Source organism: Balaenoptera ricei, chromosome 7 (assembly GCF_028023285.1).
Source record: "Balaenoptera ricei isolate mBalRic1 chromosome 7, mBalRic1.hap2, whole genome shotgun sequence".
NCBI lineage: Eukaryota > Metazoa > Chordata > Mammalia > Artiodactyla > Balaenopteridae > Balaenoptera > Balaenoptera ricei.
Genome location: NC_082645.1, coordinates 40,604,726 through 40,625,721, shown reverse-complemented (window position 1 = coordinate 40,625,721; position 20,996 = coordinate 40,604,726). Strand labels below are relative to the sequence as shown.

General features: G+C 36.0%; 1 protein-coding gene and 1 long non-coding RNA gene across 2 annotated transcripts in view; both read right to left on the bottom strand.

Annotated features, from left to right (window-relative positions):
- LOC132368486 (uncharacterized) overlaps positions 1–20,996 on the bottom strand; it is a 301,292-nt gene that overhangs the window by 92,582 nt on the left and 187,714 nt on the right. The window lies entirely within an intron of this gene.
- On the bottom strand, positions 17,776–18,156 carry LOC132368485 (histone H2B type 1-A-like). Its single transcript, XM_059927136.1, has one exon. It carries the CDS (start codon positions 18,154–18,156, stop codon positions 17,776–17,778), a length of 381 nt encoding a protein of 126 aa, XP_059783119.1.

The following is a 20,996-nucleotide window of genomic DNA, read 5'->3' as shown; positions in this document are numbered from 1 at the left end:
TCAATATCCACTAGAACATTCTCTCTCCAATTTGGACTTGCTGAGAAACTATTTTTCTAAGATATTCCTTCACCACAATTTTGAAATTCTTTTCATCTCCCTTCTGTTCGGCCCCTGTGTCTCAGATCTCATGTTTTACCCTTCCTTAGTTTCCTCCACCTTGTTACTAGCACATTTTCAGTGGCTTCCTGAAAAGCAGTTGCATGCAAAGTAAATTTCTGAGATACTGCATATCTGAAAACGTTTTTATTTCTGCCTTCACACTTGATAGCTTAGCTGAGTACAGTATTCTAGGTTGGAAATTATTTTCCCTCAGGATTTTTACACAGTGCTCTACTGTTCTCTAGGTTTCAATGTTTCCGTTGAAAAGCTGCTAATACTTGAACTATGTGATATGATTCTCTCCTCTCCCCTCTCCTTCTATGCCTCTTCTCCTGCTCCCCCTCCCTCTCTCCCTCACTTTCTCAGATCTTTATGGATTTATTTTCTTCATCTATGGTGTTGTGAAATTTCATGATTTATTTCTCCAGTATTGGTATTATTCTAATGGATTCTTTTTTCTGGGCTCCCTATGAATTTTTTCAGTCTGAAAACTTATGTCCATCACTTTTAGGAAATGTATTACTTTATTCATATTTTTCCCCACTTTTTGTTCTGTTCTCTTTTTTGGAACTCATATTATACAGTTGTAGTATCTTTTCAAAAAAATATTATTTTTCTAACTTTTCCTCCAATTTTTCACCTTTTTGTCTTTTGATGTTACTTCTGGGAAGACTGCCTAAAATACGTATTCCAAACATCGTACTGACTTTAAAGTTTCTAGTATTCTCTTTGTAGTTTAAAAGCATTCTTTCTTGTTCAAGGGATGCTCCCTTGTGAATGTACCCTGTTCTTGTTTCAAATGCAATGCCTTATCTTACTGAGAACTTTACTCGTAGCTTTTTTGTTTCTTAAGTTATATTCTCTTTCCTTTATCAGATTTGCTTTCTCTGACTCTCCCCTGTCTACTTGTTCATTTTGGTCTTTGCCTACTACATTAGGGATTTTCAATGTGTGGTTTTCCCTGGCCAGCAATTTATATTTAAGAGTGAGATCCTAAAACTCTGTCTGGGAAAAAAAGAAAAAGAAAAAGCTGTGGATTGATGGCTCTTACCATGAGTGATAAAATGGAGACCATGCTATTTCACTTGAGAAGCCCTAATGAGAGTTTTGTAAACCTTTTGTTCTGAGCCAGTCTTTTGAGCCCAGAAAAGGAACTCCCTAGGTTACTTCTAAATTGTGCTGCCATCAGCATTCTGAGAGTCAAAATGGAAAAGAGGGCTGGAAGTCTCCCAGTACCTAATATAGACTTTCACTTAGTCTTCTTGTTTCCAATTCAGGGCCACACCCTGTGCTTCGTTTTTCCTTGCTCTCCCTGAGTTAAGAGTCTCCCTAGATCAACTTTGCCAGAAATGAAAACTTCATTTCCTCTGCTGGGTGGGACTTGGGATTTTAGCCTGGTTATGAAGATTTGGGAAGGTGATCAGGGAGTCTAGATGCTCCTTAGATAGAGCTTTCCACCAGTCTTCCTGATTTTGGCCTCATCTCCTAAGCCCAATGTAGAAGTATCTGGTACACCAAACTCCTAACACTTTGGTATTATGTAGGTAAACTGGTTGTCTTGTTTTTGTATCTCCTCAATAAATTCCTCCTTCTCAAGTCTAGTTAACAAAATACTTACTTAGATTTCCGTTTTCCAAGTGAATATATATCCTTTTTTTCGTATAAGTATGTTTCATACAGAGTTGGACATATTTACACTAAAAAATAGTTGTTTATCTAAAATTCAAATTTAACTGGGTAACCTATATTTTATCCAGTACCCAAGCATGGTGAAAAGCAGAGTATGGAAGTGTTAGGAGTGCTGAAATTCTCACTGTACAAGATGGAGAATCAACAGATGGTATCTGAGGAGGAGTCAAGATGGAGGTGTGAGAAGACATGGAGTTAGCATCTCCCCATAACTAGGGCCCCTGCCGGCTGCTGGTGGGGGACTCTGACGCCCAAGGAGATGGGAGGAACCCCAGAGTGAACCGCTTGAGGGATCTTGGTTTGTGAGCCCGGGGTCAGGCAGGAGCTCCTGCAGTGGTAGCTCTGAGTCCAAACCACTGGATTAACAGAGAACCTCAGACCTCAGGGAATATTCATTGGAGTGAGGTCTCACAGAGGTCCTCATCTCAGCACTAAGACCCAGCTCTACCCAATAGCCTACAAACTCCAGTGTTGGAAGCCTCAGGCCAAACAACCAGTAAAACAGGAACAAAATCCCACACATTAAAAAAAAAAAAAAAAAAAAAAATGAGATGGCAAAAAAATATGTCACAGATGAAGGAGCAAGGTAAAAACCTACAAGACCAAATAAATGAAGAGGAAAAAGGCAACCTACCTGAAAAAGAATTCAGAGTAATGGTAGTAAAGATGATCCGGAATCTTGGAAATAGAACGGAAGCACGGATTGAGAAAATACAAGAAATGTTTAACAGAGATCTAGAAGAACTAAAGACCAAACAAACAGAGATGAACAATGCAATAACTGAAATGGAAAATACACTAGAAGGAATGAATAACAGAATAACTGAGGCAGAAGAACGAAAAAGTGAGCTGGAAGACAAAATGGTGGAAATAACTGCTGAGGAGCAGAATAAAGAAAAAAGAATGAAAAGAATTGAAGACAATCTAAGAGACCTCTGGGACAACACTAAACACACCAACATTCGAATTACATGGGTCCCAGAAGAAGAAGAGAAAATGAAAGGGTCTGAGAATATATTTGAAGAGATTATAGTGGAAAACTTCCCTAACATGGGAAATGAAAGAGTCACTCAAGTCCAGGAAGCATAGAGAGTCCCACACAGGATAAACCCTAGGGAAAACACACCAAGACACATACTAATCAAACTAACAAAAACTAAATTCAAAGAAAAAATATTAAAAGCAGCAAGGGAAAAACAAAAAATAACATACAAAGGAATCCCCATAAGGTTATCAGCTAATTTTCCAGTGGAAACTCTGCAGGCCAGAAGGGAGTGGCAGGATATACTTAAAGTGATGAAAGAGAAAAACCTACAACCAAGATTACTCAGCAAGGATCTCGTTCAGATTTGAAGGAGAAGTCAAAAGCTTTTCAGACAAGCAAAAGCTAAGAGAATTCAGCACCACCTAACCAGCTTTACAACAAATGCTAAAGAAACTTCTCTAGGCAAGAAACACAAGAGAAGAAAAAGACCCACAAAAACAAACCCAAAACAATTAAGAAAATGGTAATAGGAGCATACATATCAATAATAACCTTGAATGTAAATGGATTAAATGCCCCAACCAAAAGACAGAGACTGGCTGAATGGACACAAAACAAGACCCATATATATGCTGTCTACAAGAGACCCACTTCAGACACAGGGACACATACAGACTGAAAGTGAAGGGATGGAAAAAGATATTCCATGCAAATGGAAATCACAAGAAAGCTGGAGTAGCAATACCCATATCAGATAAAATAGACTTTAAAATAAAGACTGTTACAAGAGATAAGGAGGGACACTACATAACGATCAAAGGATCAATCCAAGAAGAAGATATAACAATTATAAATGTTTATGCACCCAACATAGGAGCACCTCAATACATAAGGCAAATGCTAACAACCATGAAGGGAGAAATCAACAGTAACACAATAATAGTAGGGGATATTAATACCCTACTTACACCAATGGACAGATCATCCAAACAGAAAATAAATAAGGAAACACAAGCTTTAAATGACACAATAGGCCAGAGCGATCTAATTGATATTTATACAAAATTCCACCCAAAAGTGACAGAATACACTTTCATCTCAAGTGCACATGGAACATTCTCCAGGATAGATCACATCTTGGGTCACAAATCAAGCCTCGGAAAATTTAAGAAAATTGAAATCGTATCAAGCATCTTTTCTGACCACAACGCTATGAGACTGGAAATCAATTACAGGCAAAATACTGTAAAAAACACAAATACATGGAGGCAAACAGTGAGCTACTAAGTAACCAAGAGATCACTGAAGATATCAAAGAAGAAATTAAAAAATACATAGAAACAAATGACAACAAAAACATGATGACCCAAAATATACGGGACACAGCGAAATCAGTTCTAAGAGGGAAGTTTATACCAATTCAATCTCACCTCAAGAAACAAGAAAAATCTCAAATAAACAATCTAACCCTACACTTAAAACAACTAGAGAAAGAAGAACAAAGAAAACCCAAAGTCAGTAGAAGGAAAGAAATCATAAAGATCAGAGCAGAAATAAATGAAATAGAAATGGAGAAAACAATAGCAAAGATCAATAAAGCTAAAAGGTGGTTCTTTGAGAAGATAAACAAAATTGATAAACCCTTAGCCAGACACATCAAGAAAAAAGGGAGAGGGCACAAATCAATAAAATTAGAAATGAAAAAGGAGAAATCACAACTGACACTGCAGAAATTCAAAGGATTACAAGAGACTACTACAAACAACTATATGCCAATAAAATGGACAACCACAAAGAAATGGACAAATTCTTAGAAAGGTACAATTTTCCAGGACAGAACCAGGAAGAATTAGACAATATAAACAGAGCTATCACAAGTAATGAAATTGAAATTGTAATTTAAAATCTTCCAACAAACAAAAGTCCAGGACCAGATGGCTTCACAGGCAAATTATATCAAACATTTAGAGAAGAGTTAACACTGATCCTTCTCAAACTCTTCCAAAAAATTGCAGAGGGAGAAACACTACCAAATTCATTCTATGAAGTGACAATCACCCTGATACCAAAACCAGAAAAAGATATCACAAAAAAAGAAAATTACAGACCAATAACACTGATGAACATAGATGCAAAAATTCTGAACAAAATACTAGCAAACAGAATCCAACAGCACATTAAAAGGATCATACACCATGACCAAGTGGGATTTATTCCAGGGATGCAAGGATTCTTCAATATATGCAAATCAATCTATCTGATACACCACATTAACAAATTAAGGAATAAAAACCAAATGATCATCTCAATAGATGCAGAAAAAGCTTTTGACAAAATTCAACACCTATTTATGATAAAAACTCTCCAGAAAATGGGCATAGAGGGAACCTACCTCAAAATAATAAAAGCCATATATGACAAACCCACAACAAGCATCATACTCAATGGTGAAAAACTGAAAGCATTTCCACTAAGATCAGGAACAAGACAAGGATGTCCACTCTTGCCACTCTTATTCAACATAGTTTTAGAAGTCCTAGCCACAGCAATCAGAGAAGAAAGAGAAATAAAAGGAATACAAACTGGAAAAGAAGTAAAACTGTCATTGTTTGTCAATGACATGATACTATACATAGAAAATCCTAACGATGCCACCAGAAAACTACTAGAACTAATCAGTGAATTTGGTAAGGTTGTAGGATACAAAATTAATACACAGAAAACTCTGGCATTCCTATACACCGACAACGAAAAGTCAGAAAGAGAAATTAAGGAAACACTCCCATTTACCATTTCAACAAAAAGAATAAAATACCTAGGAATGAATCTGTCTAAGGAGGCAAAAGACTTGTACCCAGAAAACTATAAAACACTGATGAAAGAAATCAAAGATAACATAAATAGATGGAGAAACATACCTGTTCTTGGATGGGAAGAATCAATATTGTGAAAATGACTATACTACCCAAAGCAATCTACAGATTCAATGCAATCCCTATCAAACTACCAATGGCATTCTTCACAGAATTAGAACAAAAAAATTTTACAATTCGTATGGAAACACAAAAGACCCCCGAATAGTCAAAGCAATCTTGAGAAAGAAAAACAGAGTGGATGAATCAGGCTCCCCGACTTCAAACTATACCACAAAGCTACAGTAATCAAGACAGTATGGTACTGGCACAAAAACAGAAATATAGATCAATGGTACAGGATAGAATGCCCAGAGATAAACCCACGCACATATGGGCAGCTAATTTACGACAAAGGAGGCAAGAACATACAATGGAGAAAAGACAGCCTCTTCAATAAGTGGTGCTGGGAAAACTGGACATGTAAAAGAATGAAATTAGAATACTCCCTAGCAACATACACAAAAATAAACTCAAAATGGATTAAAGACCTAAATGTAAGATGAGACACTATAAAACTTTTAGAGGAAAACATAGGAAAAACACTCTTTGACATAAACCACAGCAAGATCTTTTTTGACCCACCTCCTAGAGTAACAGAAATAAAAACAAAACAAAAATAAACAAATGGGACTTAATTAAAATTAAAAGCTTTTGCACAGCAAAGGAAACCATAAACAAGACAAAAAGACAACCCTCAGAATGGGAGAAAGTATTTGCAAATGAAACAACAGACAAAGGATTAATCTCTAAAATATACAAACAGCTCATGGAGCTCAATATTAAAAAAAAAAAATCCAGTTAAAAAATGGGCAGAAAACCTAAATAGACATTTTACCAAGGAAGATACACAGATGGCCTAGAGGTACATGAAAAGATGCTCAACATCACTAATTATTAGAGAAATGCAAATCAGAGCTACAATGAGTTATCACCTCATGCTGGTCAGAATGACCGTTATCAAAAAAGCTAGAAACAATAAATGCTGGAAAGGGTATGGTGAAAAGGGAACCCTCCTGCACTGTTGGTGGGAATGTAAATTGATACAACCACTATGGAAAACAGTATGGAGGTTCCTTAAAAAACTACAAATAGAACTACCATATGACCCAGCAATCCCACTACTGGGCATTCACCCTGAAAAAACCATAATTCAAAAAGAGACATGTACCACAATGTTCATTGCAGCACTATTTACAATAGCGAGGACATGGAACCAACCTAAATTTCCATCGACAGATGAATGGATAAAGAAGTTGTGGCACATATATACAATGGCATATTACTGAGCCATAAAAAGAAACGAAATTGAGTTATTTGTAGAGAGGTGCATGGACCTAGAGTCTGTCATACAGAGTGAAGCAAGTCAGAAAAAGAAAAGCAAATATCATATGCTAACGCATATATATGGAATCTAAAAAAAAAAAAAAAGGTACTGATGAACCTAGTTGCAGGGCAGGAATAAAGAGGTAGACACAGAGAATGGACTTGAGGACACGGGGTGGGAGGGGGAAGCTGGGGTGAAGTGAGAGTAGCATCGACATATATATACTACCGAATGTAAAATAGTTGGCTGGTGGGGAGCAGCAGCATAGCACAGGGAGATCGGCTCGCTGCTTTGCGATGACCTAGAGGGGTGGGATAGGGAGGATGGGAGGGAGGCTCAAGAGAGAGGGGATATGAGGACATGTGTATGCATATGGCTGATTCGCTTTGTTGTGCAACAGAAACTAACACGGTATCGTGAAGCAATTATGCTCCAATAAAGATCTATTAAAAAAAAGAGAGAGAAATGGTATCTGAATTTGATAGAACAGGAAATTGATATTTTAAATATAATATTTAGATTTTCAAAAGTAGCTAATAAAGTTATTAATCCAAAACTTTTTTAGTTGGAGAGGGAATAGGTTGTGAAAAGTAGTGTGAATAAAATCTTCAGCTATTATAGCAGAAAACTGCTAATGTCTAAAGTTGGGAAATAAGAAAAGCAGTCCAACATTAAGGCAATCACCAAAAGACCTAAAAGCAGGAATGACTGAATATGGTTGTCCCAAGGCTCGGGGAAGCTGGTTGCAATGACATGTGGAGAAGATTATGGATTTTCAATATTAGCCTTGTAGTACCTTTTGCTTTCTAATACATGTTTTCCTTAAATTAAATATTCTTAATTCATTTTAAGAAATACCTTAAGTGAATATGTATACTTCTAATATGGTGTTTATTATTATAAAGTAGTAAAAGTATTATGCCTATAATAAATATATACAGCCTTGACTTATGAACACTTTCACACACATTTTAAATTTTGAAAAGTCAGAGTCAGAATAGCTTAAGTTTCAAAGAAAGAAGTCTATTGGAGAAATTAGATTTTCTCTTTTCCTAGTAAGAAGAGACTTTTTCTTTCCCTTGGGAAAATGTTGAATATGAAAGCAAAACTCCCAGCAGGTGATAATAATCTTGCTTTCATGAAAGAGCAGTCAAGAAAAACACATTCATTTGTCTACTTCCAAAGTTTACTGCAGTTACTGTCAGATATCTGAGCAATGTTCCCATTTTTAATAATGATTAAATAAGTAATTGTTTCATTAGTCTTAATCTTGGGGTTTACTATAATCTAGGTTTCATGAATAAGCATGCTAATTTGTCTGATTAATTTCCATCTAGCAGTAATTTTAGTTAATAAGAGTGATAAAGGCAATACAAAGAAAATGTAACATTCCTGTAATTACTAACTGAAGTTATGAATATAAAAATATGCGATTCCCAAAATAGAGAAGGATGAAAAATAACAGAGGAGAATAGATCTAATACATTTGCATAGTAATATTTAACAGACCTGATGTATAATGTCTGGTCAGTGAAACCACTTCAAGTCAAACTGCTTGACCTCACACATACAAAATGCTGTTGTAGCCTTCATGTTCAATACCTTAGGGTCTCTGATTGAGTTTCTCTGGTAATAAAATAGAATTACTCCATACCCACTACACACCATGATCTTACAAGTAACTGACACTTCCTGGAGATAAAAACATATTTTTTATGGACATATAAATATATGGTGAAAGTCATGTCTACAAAATATTTAAGCCAATTTCCACAAAGTACACATAAAATCTACCCTAATTCCATGCTGAATACTTAATCTTCTCAGTTGTACTTACAAACGCACACCTCACTGAAAACAAGGAAATGACAGCAGTGCTGCAGCTACAACAGAAGTCAGGATTTGAATGAATTATTTATGCTTAAGGTTTTTTTTCTACTTAAGATTCATAATATACTTTACCTTAGTTTACAACAGAAAGAGAAATTATGGCTCAATTTACTAAAATAATTATAATCATAATCACATCTGTTCTTGAAGACTGTCAAATATCTCCAGAGTGCACTGCATACATATCCTTCACTAGAGTCCCTCTTTTATGAGTTAATTAAACAATTTCACAGCATTATTGTACAACGATTCTTCGTGGCATACTGTTTGTGCAGAACATTTCTTTTAATAGCTATATTCTTCAAACAGATGTTCATTTAAATTTTTTTTTTACAGATTTTATTGGAAGAACAATTAGTGCATTTACCCTACTATGTTGTCACCTTTCTTTGGATTTGGATTTTGAAGCAGCTCTATGTCTCTTGTGGAAAGCCTAATGTGATCAAAAATTTTAAAGGGAGGGAAAAAAACCCCAAAAAACACTCTTTAGCAAATGTCTCGGGTCAATGAACAAGGATATCAGAGCAAATTATCCCCAAATGATGGCTACTCTAAGCTACCTTGGTATTAGAGAACAAAGTCATTAAGAACTTTTCTCAAAGGCACGGAAAAATAATACATGACGGCATACTTCTCCACTCTACTCATTTTGTTTTTATGAATTTTTACTTAGGCCTCCAAGCAGACCGGATTCGTTATAAACCAGAGTAAAAATGACAGATTAAAGAGAAAGAAATGGATGCAAGACCCCTGTAAGTTTATTCATCAAAGTACAACAAAATCAGTCATTCCCCAAGACTTATTTTCCTAAGAAAGTGACACTGCCCAGTGTTATGAATTGGCTTATCTGACCTAAACATTTTAAAGGAAAGAGATGCCATCTACCTTGTATTCTGAGGAGGAAATTTCCTTCCCTGCTTGACTCAAATCAAATTTTACAGGGTTTGAGTCTCTGGCCAGGTTTGCTTTATGCAACTCTCTCAATGGATTTATCTCTTCTCTCTCTGTCTTAGCTATTGCAAAGAGTCAGCTGGGTTCACTAATGTAGATGCTGCATCTCATGTGAAGAAGGGCTATTTTGTTTTCCTTTGTCAATAATCTCACTGCAGTGAAATCAGAATCACACTCTTTTACTGTAATTTAAATAAACAGTGGCACAGAAACACGTTTTACCCTTGTTTTTGAACTATAGATTAATAAATTATGAATATCTATTTACGACCTTGAAAGTATAATGTGCATTCACTTGGGTGGAAATACAGTGTCAAGAAAAATGAGGAACCACTATGTTTTCAGAGCTTTTCTTCTATTTCTTGTTATTTCTTTCTTTTTCTTTTAACCGGAATTTGGTCCTACGAGAATAAGAAAACCTGGAAAGTTGAGGCATCACTAGGAATTTAAAATATGGTCACAAAATGAGCACCTCATTTTTAGGTTAAAAAATGTGCAAAATATTAATTACTGGAAAGTTTTAGAACAATTGCTCCATAATGTCCCAGTCTCCTCTGCGAATACAGCAGAGTTTAAGAAAAGAATCTTGAATTGTTTCTTTACCTAGACCTAAGATCTCTAAACAGGAATGGTCTCTAGGAACATCATTTTAAAACAAGCTTATGAGATGCCATTTTGGGAAAGAAGAGTGGAATGATTAAGATCCTTAGATGCATTGGGAGGGCATTTTTCACTGCCATGTTAATTGTGTGGACCTGGCAGTGAGTGATGGTAGAATGGAAAGTATATGACAGTTGCCAGAAGTTAAGCACTCCAGTCATTGCAAAGGGACTCCATGTAGGCGCTGTTTAGAATGACAGGAATTTGAAAACCACCTAAAATGTTCAGGTGAAGGTGTTTTTTAAAATGAATTTTAATATAGCTATGTAATAAAATGCTCTTTGGACATCAAAAATGATATACATTTTTACTTAGTAGCACTGAAGAATGATTACAATGTAAATCCTTAAGAGAAAAAAATAAGTTTAAAAAAACCCATATGCAAATCACAAACTCATCTATGTATACATTTATATGAGCACCTGCTGTCCATACTAAACAACTTAGTTCTTATTGTATTTACTTATCTAATCTTTCCCCTTACTTTCTACTAAACAAGATTTGTCTGACACTACAGTGGTCACGGTGGGAGTCTGCAGCCACATACATAAACATAAACACTGAGCTTGTAGGTCAAGCGTTGGGCTACATTATTACACTGTTACTTTCGTGTTCCACCTGAACTCCTTTTTGAAGTACAAATATTCATCCAGAAAGGTGCACGAATCATACCTGAATATGGTGACGAATTTTCACTGCTGAACATATCTCAGTAACTATCACCCACATCAAGAAAAAAATTCCAACCTCATTCCTGCCTCCGCTACTACTTCCTCCCAAGCTTAACCACTATCTGACTTAGAATACTTTGTCTTGCTTCTTTGGCTCAATACTATTTTTTGTGATATTCATCTATGTTTTTGCACTTAGCTATAGTTCATTTATTCTCATAGCTGTATAATGTTTCATTTTATAAACATACCACAGTTTATATACCCACTTTCCTATTAATGGATATATGACCTGTTTCTAGTACATAACTTTTAAAAATAGTGCTGCTATGAATGTAATTGTCACACTGGCTGATATCTCAATGTTAACCCACTCTTAAATCACTACAATAAGCCCCATTAAAAATGGGATAGATAGATAGATAGATAGATAGATAGATAGATAGATAGGTGATAGATAGATAGTGTGTGCCATGGATTTATGGATAATACAGATATGTAATCTGTATTATTTTTCCTAATTTTTAGGGACATTCACATCTATGCTTGGTCACTAATTTTTCTTTTTTGTAGTGTCCTGATCAGATTTTGGTATCAAGGTTGTGGTGGCTTCATAAAATATGTTGAGAAATGTTCCTCTTCCTCTATACTCTGGAACAGTTTTTGCAAGCTCACTCTTATTATAAATATTAAGAAGCATTTATGAGGAAGCCATTTGGTCTTGGAGTTTTCTTGTGGGAAGTTTTAGTAACAATATACTCAATGTCCTCGAAACATATATGATCATTTAGACTGTATCACTTTTAGTAAGTTTTTTTTAATAAGATTTTCCCATTTCTTCTACAAGGTAGATGCCTAAAGTCTTCTCAATATTGCCTTTCTAAATGTTTTTAGTATCTATATTATCAACCACCTTTCTAATCTCTGACATTGGTTGTATTTTCTTTCTCTCTTTTCTCTGGGTCAGTTTCGTTAAAGGTTTATCACTTTTATTAGTATTTTCAATAAATCAAATTTGGTTTGTTGATTTTCTCTATTTTATGTTTGTTTCCTTTTCATTGATTTCTAATCTTATTTTTAGAAGTTCCTTCTTTTCCTTTCTTTGGTTTCGATTTGTTCTTTTCCTGTGTTCTTGAGATGGAAGCTTACATAATTCATTTTCAGCCTTACTTCAAATACAAATATAAATACTGCTTTTTATATAATTTGTGTTTATCTTGGATTTTAGCTAGTAAATTTTAACTAGAAAAATAAGAATAATATTAACATTAGGTGCCACAATAGCTGATATTTCACTGAGCTGTACAACAAATGTTTATTGAATGTCTGCCACATGCCAGGAGCTGAGGACACAGTGGTGAATGACACACATACCATATCCTCACAGAGCTTATATTAATGGGGGACAGCAGATAATAGTCACATAAACAAAAACGTACTTATTATATGCCAACTATTGTTAAATGGTTGTGACTTTTGTTTTAAAAGTAAAAAGGATCAGGATAAACACTAGGATGACAAAAGAAAAAAAAATATTTAATACTGATAAATATGCTAGAAGATAGGCATTATTATCTGCATTTTACAATGTCACAAAGACCAAGTGAACAAGTTTATAACCAACAGATGGATGGAGTCTCCAAATATCATATTTTTTCCACTTTATCAAGACTTCTTTCAGAGAGTCAGGCACTCTGTTAAGGGGTTCATCCCTCCATCCTATTTTAGGCACATATAGTCTATGACTCAAAGATAGTTATAAACAGCAGACAACGGCAGGTATTTCCAATGAAGGTTTTAACAATTCAACTGGTCTTTCGGTAATGAGACTAACATTGAAGGTTTGATCTGCAGAATCAAATGGTTATTACCAGAGGACATCCAGAGATTATTTTATTTGCTCCTATTATTTATGAATTGATCACAAGCAGGATGGAAGACAACTGTGTAAATGATTAGCGTAAAGCTACAAGAGAAACAAACAAAGGGAACACAAAGCACATGCCTTAGAGACCAACTGTTATCTTTGCAGAAAAATTCATATTACATAAATAAGCATTTCCCCCAGCCTCAAAATTGAAAATATTGTTGTCAGACATCCCTTTCCCTTCTTTCCTAAATGGTTACTTATTTCAAGTTCCTTTTTATGCATTCCCTAGTAAAGCCTCACAACTAAACAAAAGACACTGTATGAGCTCCATCTACAAACAAGCTCCTAGCAGGAATCTCAGCTGTTCTGTTGTTTGTTTCCCTTTGCTTCACTGCTCCTGGCTGACCTGCAGACAGCCAGCCTGGCTTTGCCTTTAGCAGAAGAGACTGAACAAAGAAATCCCAGGACCCAAACTGTTCAAAAGATTTTCTGCAAATACTTCAGGGCCAGTGAATTTTCAAAACCTGTGCCTTTGGCTTTAAAATTAAGAAGTCCAGGATGAACACCAAACTGGACGCTGTAGGGCTGGGAGAGAATGACAGTGACTGAAGAGAGACAGCCTCCTCCGGAGAGGTTCTGAAATGAGGAGAGGGAGAGCTCTACTGCGAGGAACACTTGCCAAAGGAAAGCTCAGATTTGGTGCTTCTTGGGCATACACATGTTCACCTCTGTCAGATTCCCATTCCAGAGGTAACTAACCTAATCTGACAAATCACACCAATGGCCAACACCCAGCTTCTGCTCTGACCGTTTTAGTTTCCGTGCAGCGAATGTTGTTTAAAAACCATCAGCCTGACAGACGAAATGTGCCTGATTCACACTCCCCTAATACCCCAGCAAATAACACACCCGCTGTGGGGGAGAAAACGCATTCACACTTCCTTATCAGATCAAGGCCCCCAAATGCTCCTAATTAGCTAAAATCAATTGATGTGACAGCAAAATGAATGTATTTATACTGTCAGCTAAAGGTACAGTCAGAGAAGTGTCTAATATATAAAGAAGCTACTGGAGTTGCTTAAAGCCGTTAATAAAGGTTTGAGGCTGAGTGGATTTTATCAGTGACACGGAGAATCTGATGGAGATTTACCTCAGAAGCAGATATCCTAGGGTGTTAGAGTACTTCTAATTGTGATTATTCATTAAAATTTGAGGGGGGGACATGCAGTTAATCAATAATGGTCATGTAGACCTTGGTGCTTATTTGCAACCACACATATAAATGCACATATACTTCCAAATAAAAGAGGTGCTTCAGACTGTCATTAGTAGGCTCTTTATGAGTTAGTTATATTTACTGTGAAGCTTTCATGGGTAGTGACTCTTTAACAAACTTTTCCTTTTTCCTCCTTTAGGACTATGCTCAGTTGAAAACTTGAGACAGAAGAGTGGTACTTGCCATATAACTCAGGTTGGGGGTCTGAGAATTACCTTGTTTCCATTCCTCTCCAACTGTAGTGTTTTGATTCCAAGAATACTGGGCAAGTTAGGTGGCTTGAGAGAATTGCCTTACTGACAACATAATAGATTATTAACAGAGAAATGCCCACACTGTGACAATTAGTTAAATGCAATCTAAAAGAACAATAATTACACATACATGACCTCCTTCTATTCTAGACAGAATAGTTTTCTTTTGTAACGGACCTTTGGGCAAGTTATACAACAAAGGTCAGCAGCTCCTCTAATTACAGCTGATTCTCACTGAAATCATCTTCCTCGAAGATTCCATTTGATTTCTCTCCATATCAGTGGACACAATGGGTATCATGGGCTCCCCTGTGTGTGGATGGTATGTTTGTTTACTTAGTGAAGTGTCTGGAGGCCTCTACTGGTGTTTAGGAAAATATCAACTGAGATAGAACAATGATCTTAAAAGGATTCTAAGCAGAGGAACCTCCTTTACATGTCACGTGTTTAAAACTTCATTTCTACATTTTTTAGCACTCTTTCAGTACTGTAAACACTGGTAAGCTGATTATTATCATTTCCCAATGTCACCTTTTCCAAGTGCACTGTGTGACCACATACACTGTGTTCTCCTCTGTCTGGCAAATGCCATCCTGTCCTGCCCATCCTAGCTGCACTAAGTTATCTGCCTGAAGATTATTTTTTCACCCTCTGTCAATTTATATCACGTCTGAACTCACTGTTCTCTGGAGATTAGGGCAGATTTTCCATCAAACCAGCTGTTTGTCTTTTTTTTTTTTTTTTTTAAGGAAAAGCAAAACAGTTTCTTCATAAATTAATGGTGTCCACATCAGATGGGGGTAAAAATCAGCTTCTGTTTCATATCTATTGTATTTCCAGTCTGGTAAAATGACAAACACATAAAACAGTGAGAAGCTGTCTGCAGGAGAAATGGGAGACAGACAATAACATCTGGAACAGACAGAGAAGTGATTATAAAATTATTTCTAAAACATACAGGAAGAAAGAAGGTGATTACCATTAATTGTGACTTGGCACATGACATGCTCTTTTAGGAATTTCCTCAAAAATACCAATAATATGAACATTTTCTTTCCACATTCAACAGCTTATGAAATTCTTTGTCATATTTATAATACATAACCCCAGTATTCTTCCACCAGTGAAAGAAGAGCAAAGAAAAAAGGTAAAAATAGAATCAAATAACACAAGAAGCAATCTTAATGGCTATGCACGCATCTATTTCAAAATTGAACCCAGGCAACTCTTGAAATATAGGCAAGGGAGATAATCCTGTGGGTTAAATTGCCACATGTCTTCGGTCTAGTTCCCTAAACAACTGATTCTGACTAGGATTTTTCTGTGAGTTATTTTTTAAGGGAGTGCTCTCAGGAGAGATCAGTAGAAGAGACAGAAGCAAGATAAGAAAGCAGAGAAGCTAAGCAAGGAATTGATTTCTGGCGCAGCTAGCCTCACTCTGACTTGGTAAGATCATACCAGGCTGCTATCTCCCACCTGGAGGCAAGGCAGTGGGTATTTGGTACCCCTACCATTCAAGAAATGACCATGGGACTCAGGTCCCCTCTGGATGAGGTGGCTCCAGGTTCCCAAAGGATTTCAGGGTAAGTCATTATCATCGGCAACCACAGCAGCCTTCAAAGGGCTCCCCCAGGTGCTGAGAGAGACATCCACAGAGTCTGCTACACTATGTGATGCTTTTATGGCATTTATTGAGAACCAGTGTTCATTCTCATATTAAACAGTTTTGTGACTGCCTGGTAAACGTAAAGACTAATGAGACCCTTTAGGGAATGAAGACCGTGAAGGGAGTCAGAACAAGTCTCCCCAACATGTGTCACTTTGGCATGTGGACTATTTTGAGCTGAAGGCAATCAAGACCCAGCAGATTCAAGAAGAACTTTCGCCTCTCCCTAACTGCCTAAAAGAATTTAGATAGATGGCCTGGTCCAGGATGAGAACTATCACCAGAGATAACTACAAAGACTATGGGCTAGGTGTGGTTAAGCCGGGGGGAGCTCAGCTGGGCCTGGAGGTCAAATTCCTCTCTGTGTCCACTGTCTCTGCATGACATGGCTACCGTTTGCTCACCAAACATTTGCTCTTCCCATCTTCCTGTGAATTGCCTTTCTCCTCTTTGAAGTCCCAGACTCCTGCCCATTTTCCTGAGCTCAGAACGACATATAAGCCTCAACTGATTGACTTATACGTAACTAAATTTGTTTTTCTCCTGTTAATCTGTCTTATGTTAATTTGATTATTACAACAGCCAGAGAACAAAGAAGGGTAGGAAAAAATTTTTCCCTCCCCTATAATATGCATAGAGATAGAAGATAAATTGTAATTATCTTGACGATTCCGCCGATCATCTCTACAATCCCATTTTTCTATAAGATGATGAATAACAAAAATCAATCTTTCTAATAATTAAATAATAACAGTAGGGTTTTCTTAATAAAGAATATAAAATACAATCTTCTTTAAGTATAAGAAATACAAAATTCTATCCATTAATGTTAGGCATACAGCTATACTTTCAGCCAAAAAAAGAAAGTTTTAAGTGGTAGATGATATTTGGGGTAGCTTTTACTCTTTTTTTTTAGACACCCCAATAATGTACAGATGACACCACCAGACCAAGGAACTATTGGACTCGAAATCTCAGCAGCTGCAGGGCATCTAACCTGATCCATAGGAAGAATTTTCACACACTACAGAAAATGTAGGGCGGAAGCAAAACAGCCTTAACGCTCCCATGTTGAACTTGCCTATGTTCTTTGTCTTTCCACAGCTTAAGTTCCCTTTCAGTCTCTTGATAGAAAGTACTTAAAACAGGACATACCCCAGAGAAGAGCAAGCCACGTTTCTCATGGCACTCGGCCCATCCTCCCTTAAGACAGACTTAAAGGAGCTGCCTTCAACTCAGAGAGCTCTATTCTTTGACATGCTTAAGAGATCCGGGATTTCACCTGAAATCATTCTGGCTAATAGTCACGTGAGACGGACGAGTTACCTACGTATTTCTTAACCACACTAAAGGCAGCAAAGTGAATCTAATAGTTACTAGTGTAACAGCTATACCTCACTCTAAGAGTAAGCCTGCCCACATACACTGAGCAACCAAGTAAAAAGCCTACAACTCTCTAGAAAGTTAAGTGGCTCTTAAAAGAGCCTTTGGGTTACAAAAATCGTGTGGTGGCTGAATCTCTTTACTTGGAATTACTGTATTTGGTGACAGCCTTGCTGCCCTCACACACCGCGTGCTTGGCCAATTCCCCAGGAAGCAGCAAGTGCACTGCTGTCTGGATCTCCCTGGATGTGACGGTCGAACGCTTGTTGTAATGCACCAGGCGGGACGCCTCCCCCGCAATGCGCTCAAACATATCAGTAACAAAAGAATTCATGACGCTCATGGCCTTCGAAGAAATACCAGCATTCGGATGAACTTGTTTCAGTACTTTATAGATATAAAGTGAATAGCTTTCTTTGCGACGTCTGCTGCGCTTTTTCCCCTTTTTCTGAGTTTTAATCACGGCTTTCTTGAAGCCTCTCTTAGAAATAGCACTACCTTTAATACTCTGCTCCAGCATTATCAGTCTACAGCTTTAGGACAGCAAACCAGCAGCCAGCTTTTACTCTTTTCCAAAGATTTCAGAATATTCTAATTCCATTCTGATTTTACTGTCTTTTCATGTAGAAAAGTGAGAATATTGGTTTTTATGGAATTTTAAGGTTAATAGAATTTATGGAATTTTAATTTGGTGCAAAAAGAAAGCTGAGATTTCACTTATATCACTGAAGTTCTGATAAGCAGATGTGGTAACTCACAGAAGCAGAAAAATGACACTCATTCATTTCATAGTCACTTATTTATCTTCCAATGGTTGAACATTTATCACTTCAGATAATGCTGCAAAGGGTTTCTGAATACACCCTCACAGTGTCTTAAATGTTGTATGAATCTGCACTGCTCAGAGCATGATGTCCACCTCTGCTGAACATTCTTCTAAATGGACACTAGGCCATCCTGACTATAGTTCAAGACAAGATCATGGGTTGTGAGTTCAAGTATACCTAGAATTTAGTACACACTCTTTATCGATTAGCTGTGTGATCTTCAATATAACACTTAATCCCTCCAAGCCGGAACTTCATCCTCTATTAAAAAAAAAAAAAGTTATGTATGGATAACATGCAGAGTTATTGCAAAGATTAAACTGTATATTTGATAAAGATAGCACATATAACACCTTATCCTCTGCTTAAATACCACAAAAAGACAGCAAATACACTTTCTAAAGATCCAAAAATAATTTGAAAACAAAGAGTTTAATTGGTAAGCCCCAAATTTTGAACAACTCTTGAAAAACAGAAAGCTCTCAAGGCTCAGTTATCTTGAAAATCCAGTCTGAGGGAACACCAAGAGTTAGCAGATGGCAGGAACAGGGAAAGGTCCTGAGGAAAAGTTCCTCCTCTCAGCCTTACTATTAAAATACTTGAGAAAGTCCATAGAGTACAAAGTTTCAATTGTAGCTTATTTTGTGGTAATGCTCTCATTCAGGTTATATTTAACTGTCACTTAACCTTGCATTTGAGATACTACTAAATATCTGACACATTTCAAGGCATAGAATGGAGATGGAAAACACTTCTTGAAAAATGGAAACATTTCAAGTAAAGTTGTATCAGAAAAGAGTAGCCCTGAAAACATTAATAGTATTAAAATTACCTAAAAATTTTAAAACTCACATTAATCTTTTTATGAGCCAAGGAAAACAAGTTAAAAATCTGAAACATATGGAAGATTCATGTTCTATTTATCAGATAATCTTATACCTAGTTTTTTTTTTTAATAAAAATTAGTTTCTAGCGATCACCTGATTTAAATACCAAATTTAAGGCGTTATTGCATTTAAGGAATTGCATTATGTGAAAATAGTCCAAGAGAAAGAGATAGCAGAATCTTCTTGTGGTGCCAGAGCCAGGGTCAAAGACTCATTATTTGCATTCTTTTGTCCTTCAAACCCCATATTTCTTCTAATAATAAGGACTTATTTTCTCTTTTTCCATCCTCCTTAGAGAAACTAAACATTTAACAACCATCCTTTATAAAAAGATTTCACTTGTCTAAAGATGCAAATTAATTACCACTACTTTGCATAACTGGTTCACAATTGTTTAGGAAAGTTCAACCAGCTGGGGAAAAAATAGGAACAAGTTTAAGTATGTACCATGTTTGCATTCTTCATGATCACTAAAGTGCTCCACTAGGGGAAAAAAACTTTTAAAAAATTGGTGTAGAATTGATAGGAGGTTTCCTATAAAATTTTTATTTTTTATACTCAATATTTTGTAATAACCTATAAAGGAAAAGAATCTGAAAAAGAATATATATATATATATATATGTACACACATATATACACACATATAACTGAATCACTTTGCTGTATTCCTGAAACTAACACAACATTGTAAATCAACTATACTTCAGTAAAAAAATTTTTAGTTTTTTTATTTCAAGTTTTTTATTTAAGTGAACTACTTGAATATTCATCCTTAAAGATATGATCACAGTTTAATGCTGTAACATTTAATTACCTTCATTTTGGGGCCACCATAAATCAAAAGATTGTAATTCAAATGTATACTAATTTATTCGTGACCTTGAAGCTAATTACTAACCATCAGAGGCTTTAATTATTGTTGGCAAGGTGGGAATGTATCAAAAGAAGACCTGCTGAAACAAGAAATAGAAATGAGGTTTGTGGGCACTAAGAAAGTCTAGAAAAGTTGGCAAATATATAACCAAGTAATACTAAGGAAAACCCTAATATCAAAACCTGACAAAGAAATAATAAGAAAAAATAAATTGTAGAACCAATATCCCTAATGAAAATGCATGCAAAAATTCTAAATAAAATTTTAGCAAATTTAATCCAACAAATCTAAAAAGTATAATACATCATGACTAAGTGGGGTTTGGGCTAGAAATACAAAGTTAGTTTAAAATGCAAAAATTAATCAAAGTACTTCAGCAGATTAACAAACTAAGAAAAAAAAAACATATCATCATCTCAACAGATGTAGAAAAACACTTGACAAAATTCAACACACATGACTAATAAAAAACTCCCAACAAACGAGGAATAGAAATGAACTTCCTAAACCTGATATAGAGCATTTATGAAAAATCAACAGCTAACATTTTATTTAGTTTAAGATCATGACCCATGAAAGAAAAAGGAAATGGTAACTTGGATCTCATAAATTTTTAAAAGGTAGGATCTTCAAAAGATACAGTTGGTGACTTCCAGGTCGGCCCAAGATAAATTAGCCTCTTCACTCCTTGATCCAATCTCTTACCATCCACATAACACAAAAGACAACTGTACATGGGCTCTGAAGGTGGAAAGAAAAAGGCAGACTGT

Bases quoted from the DNA above. Each gene is read 5' to 3' on its own strand.
- LOC132368485 (XM_059927136.1), bottom strand. From the start codon at position 18,156: ATGCTGGAGCAGAGTATTAAAGGTAGTGCTATTTCTAAGAGAGGCTTC.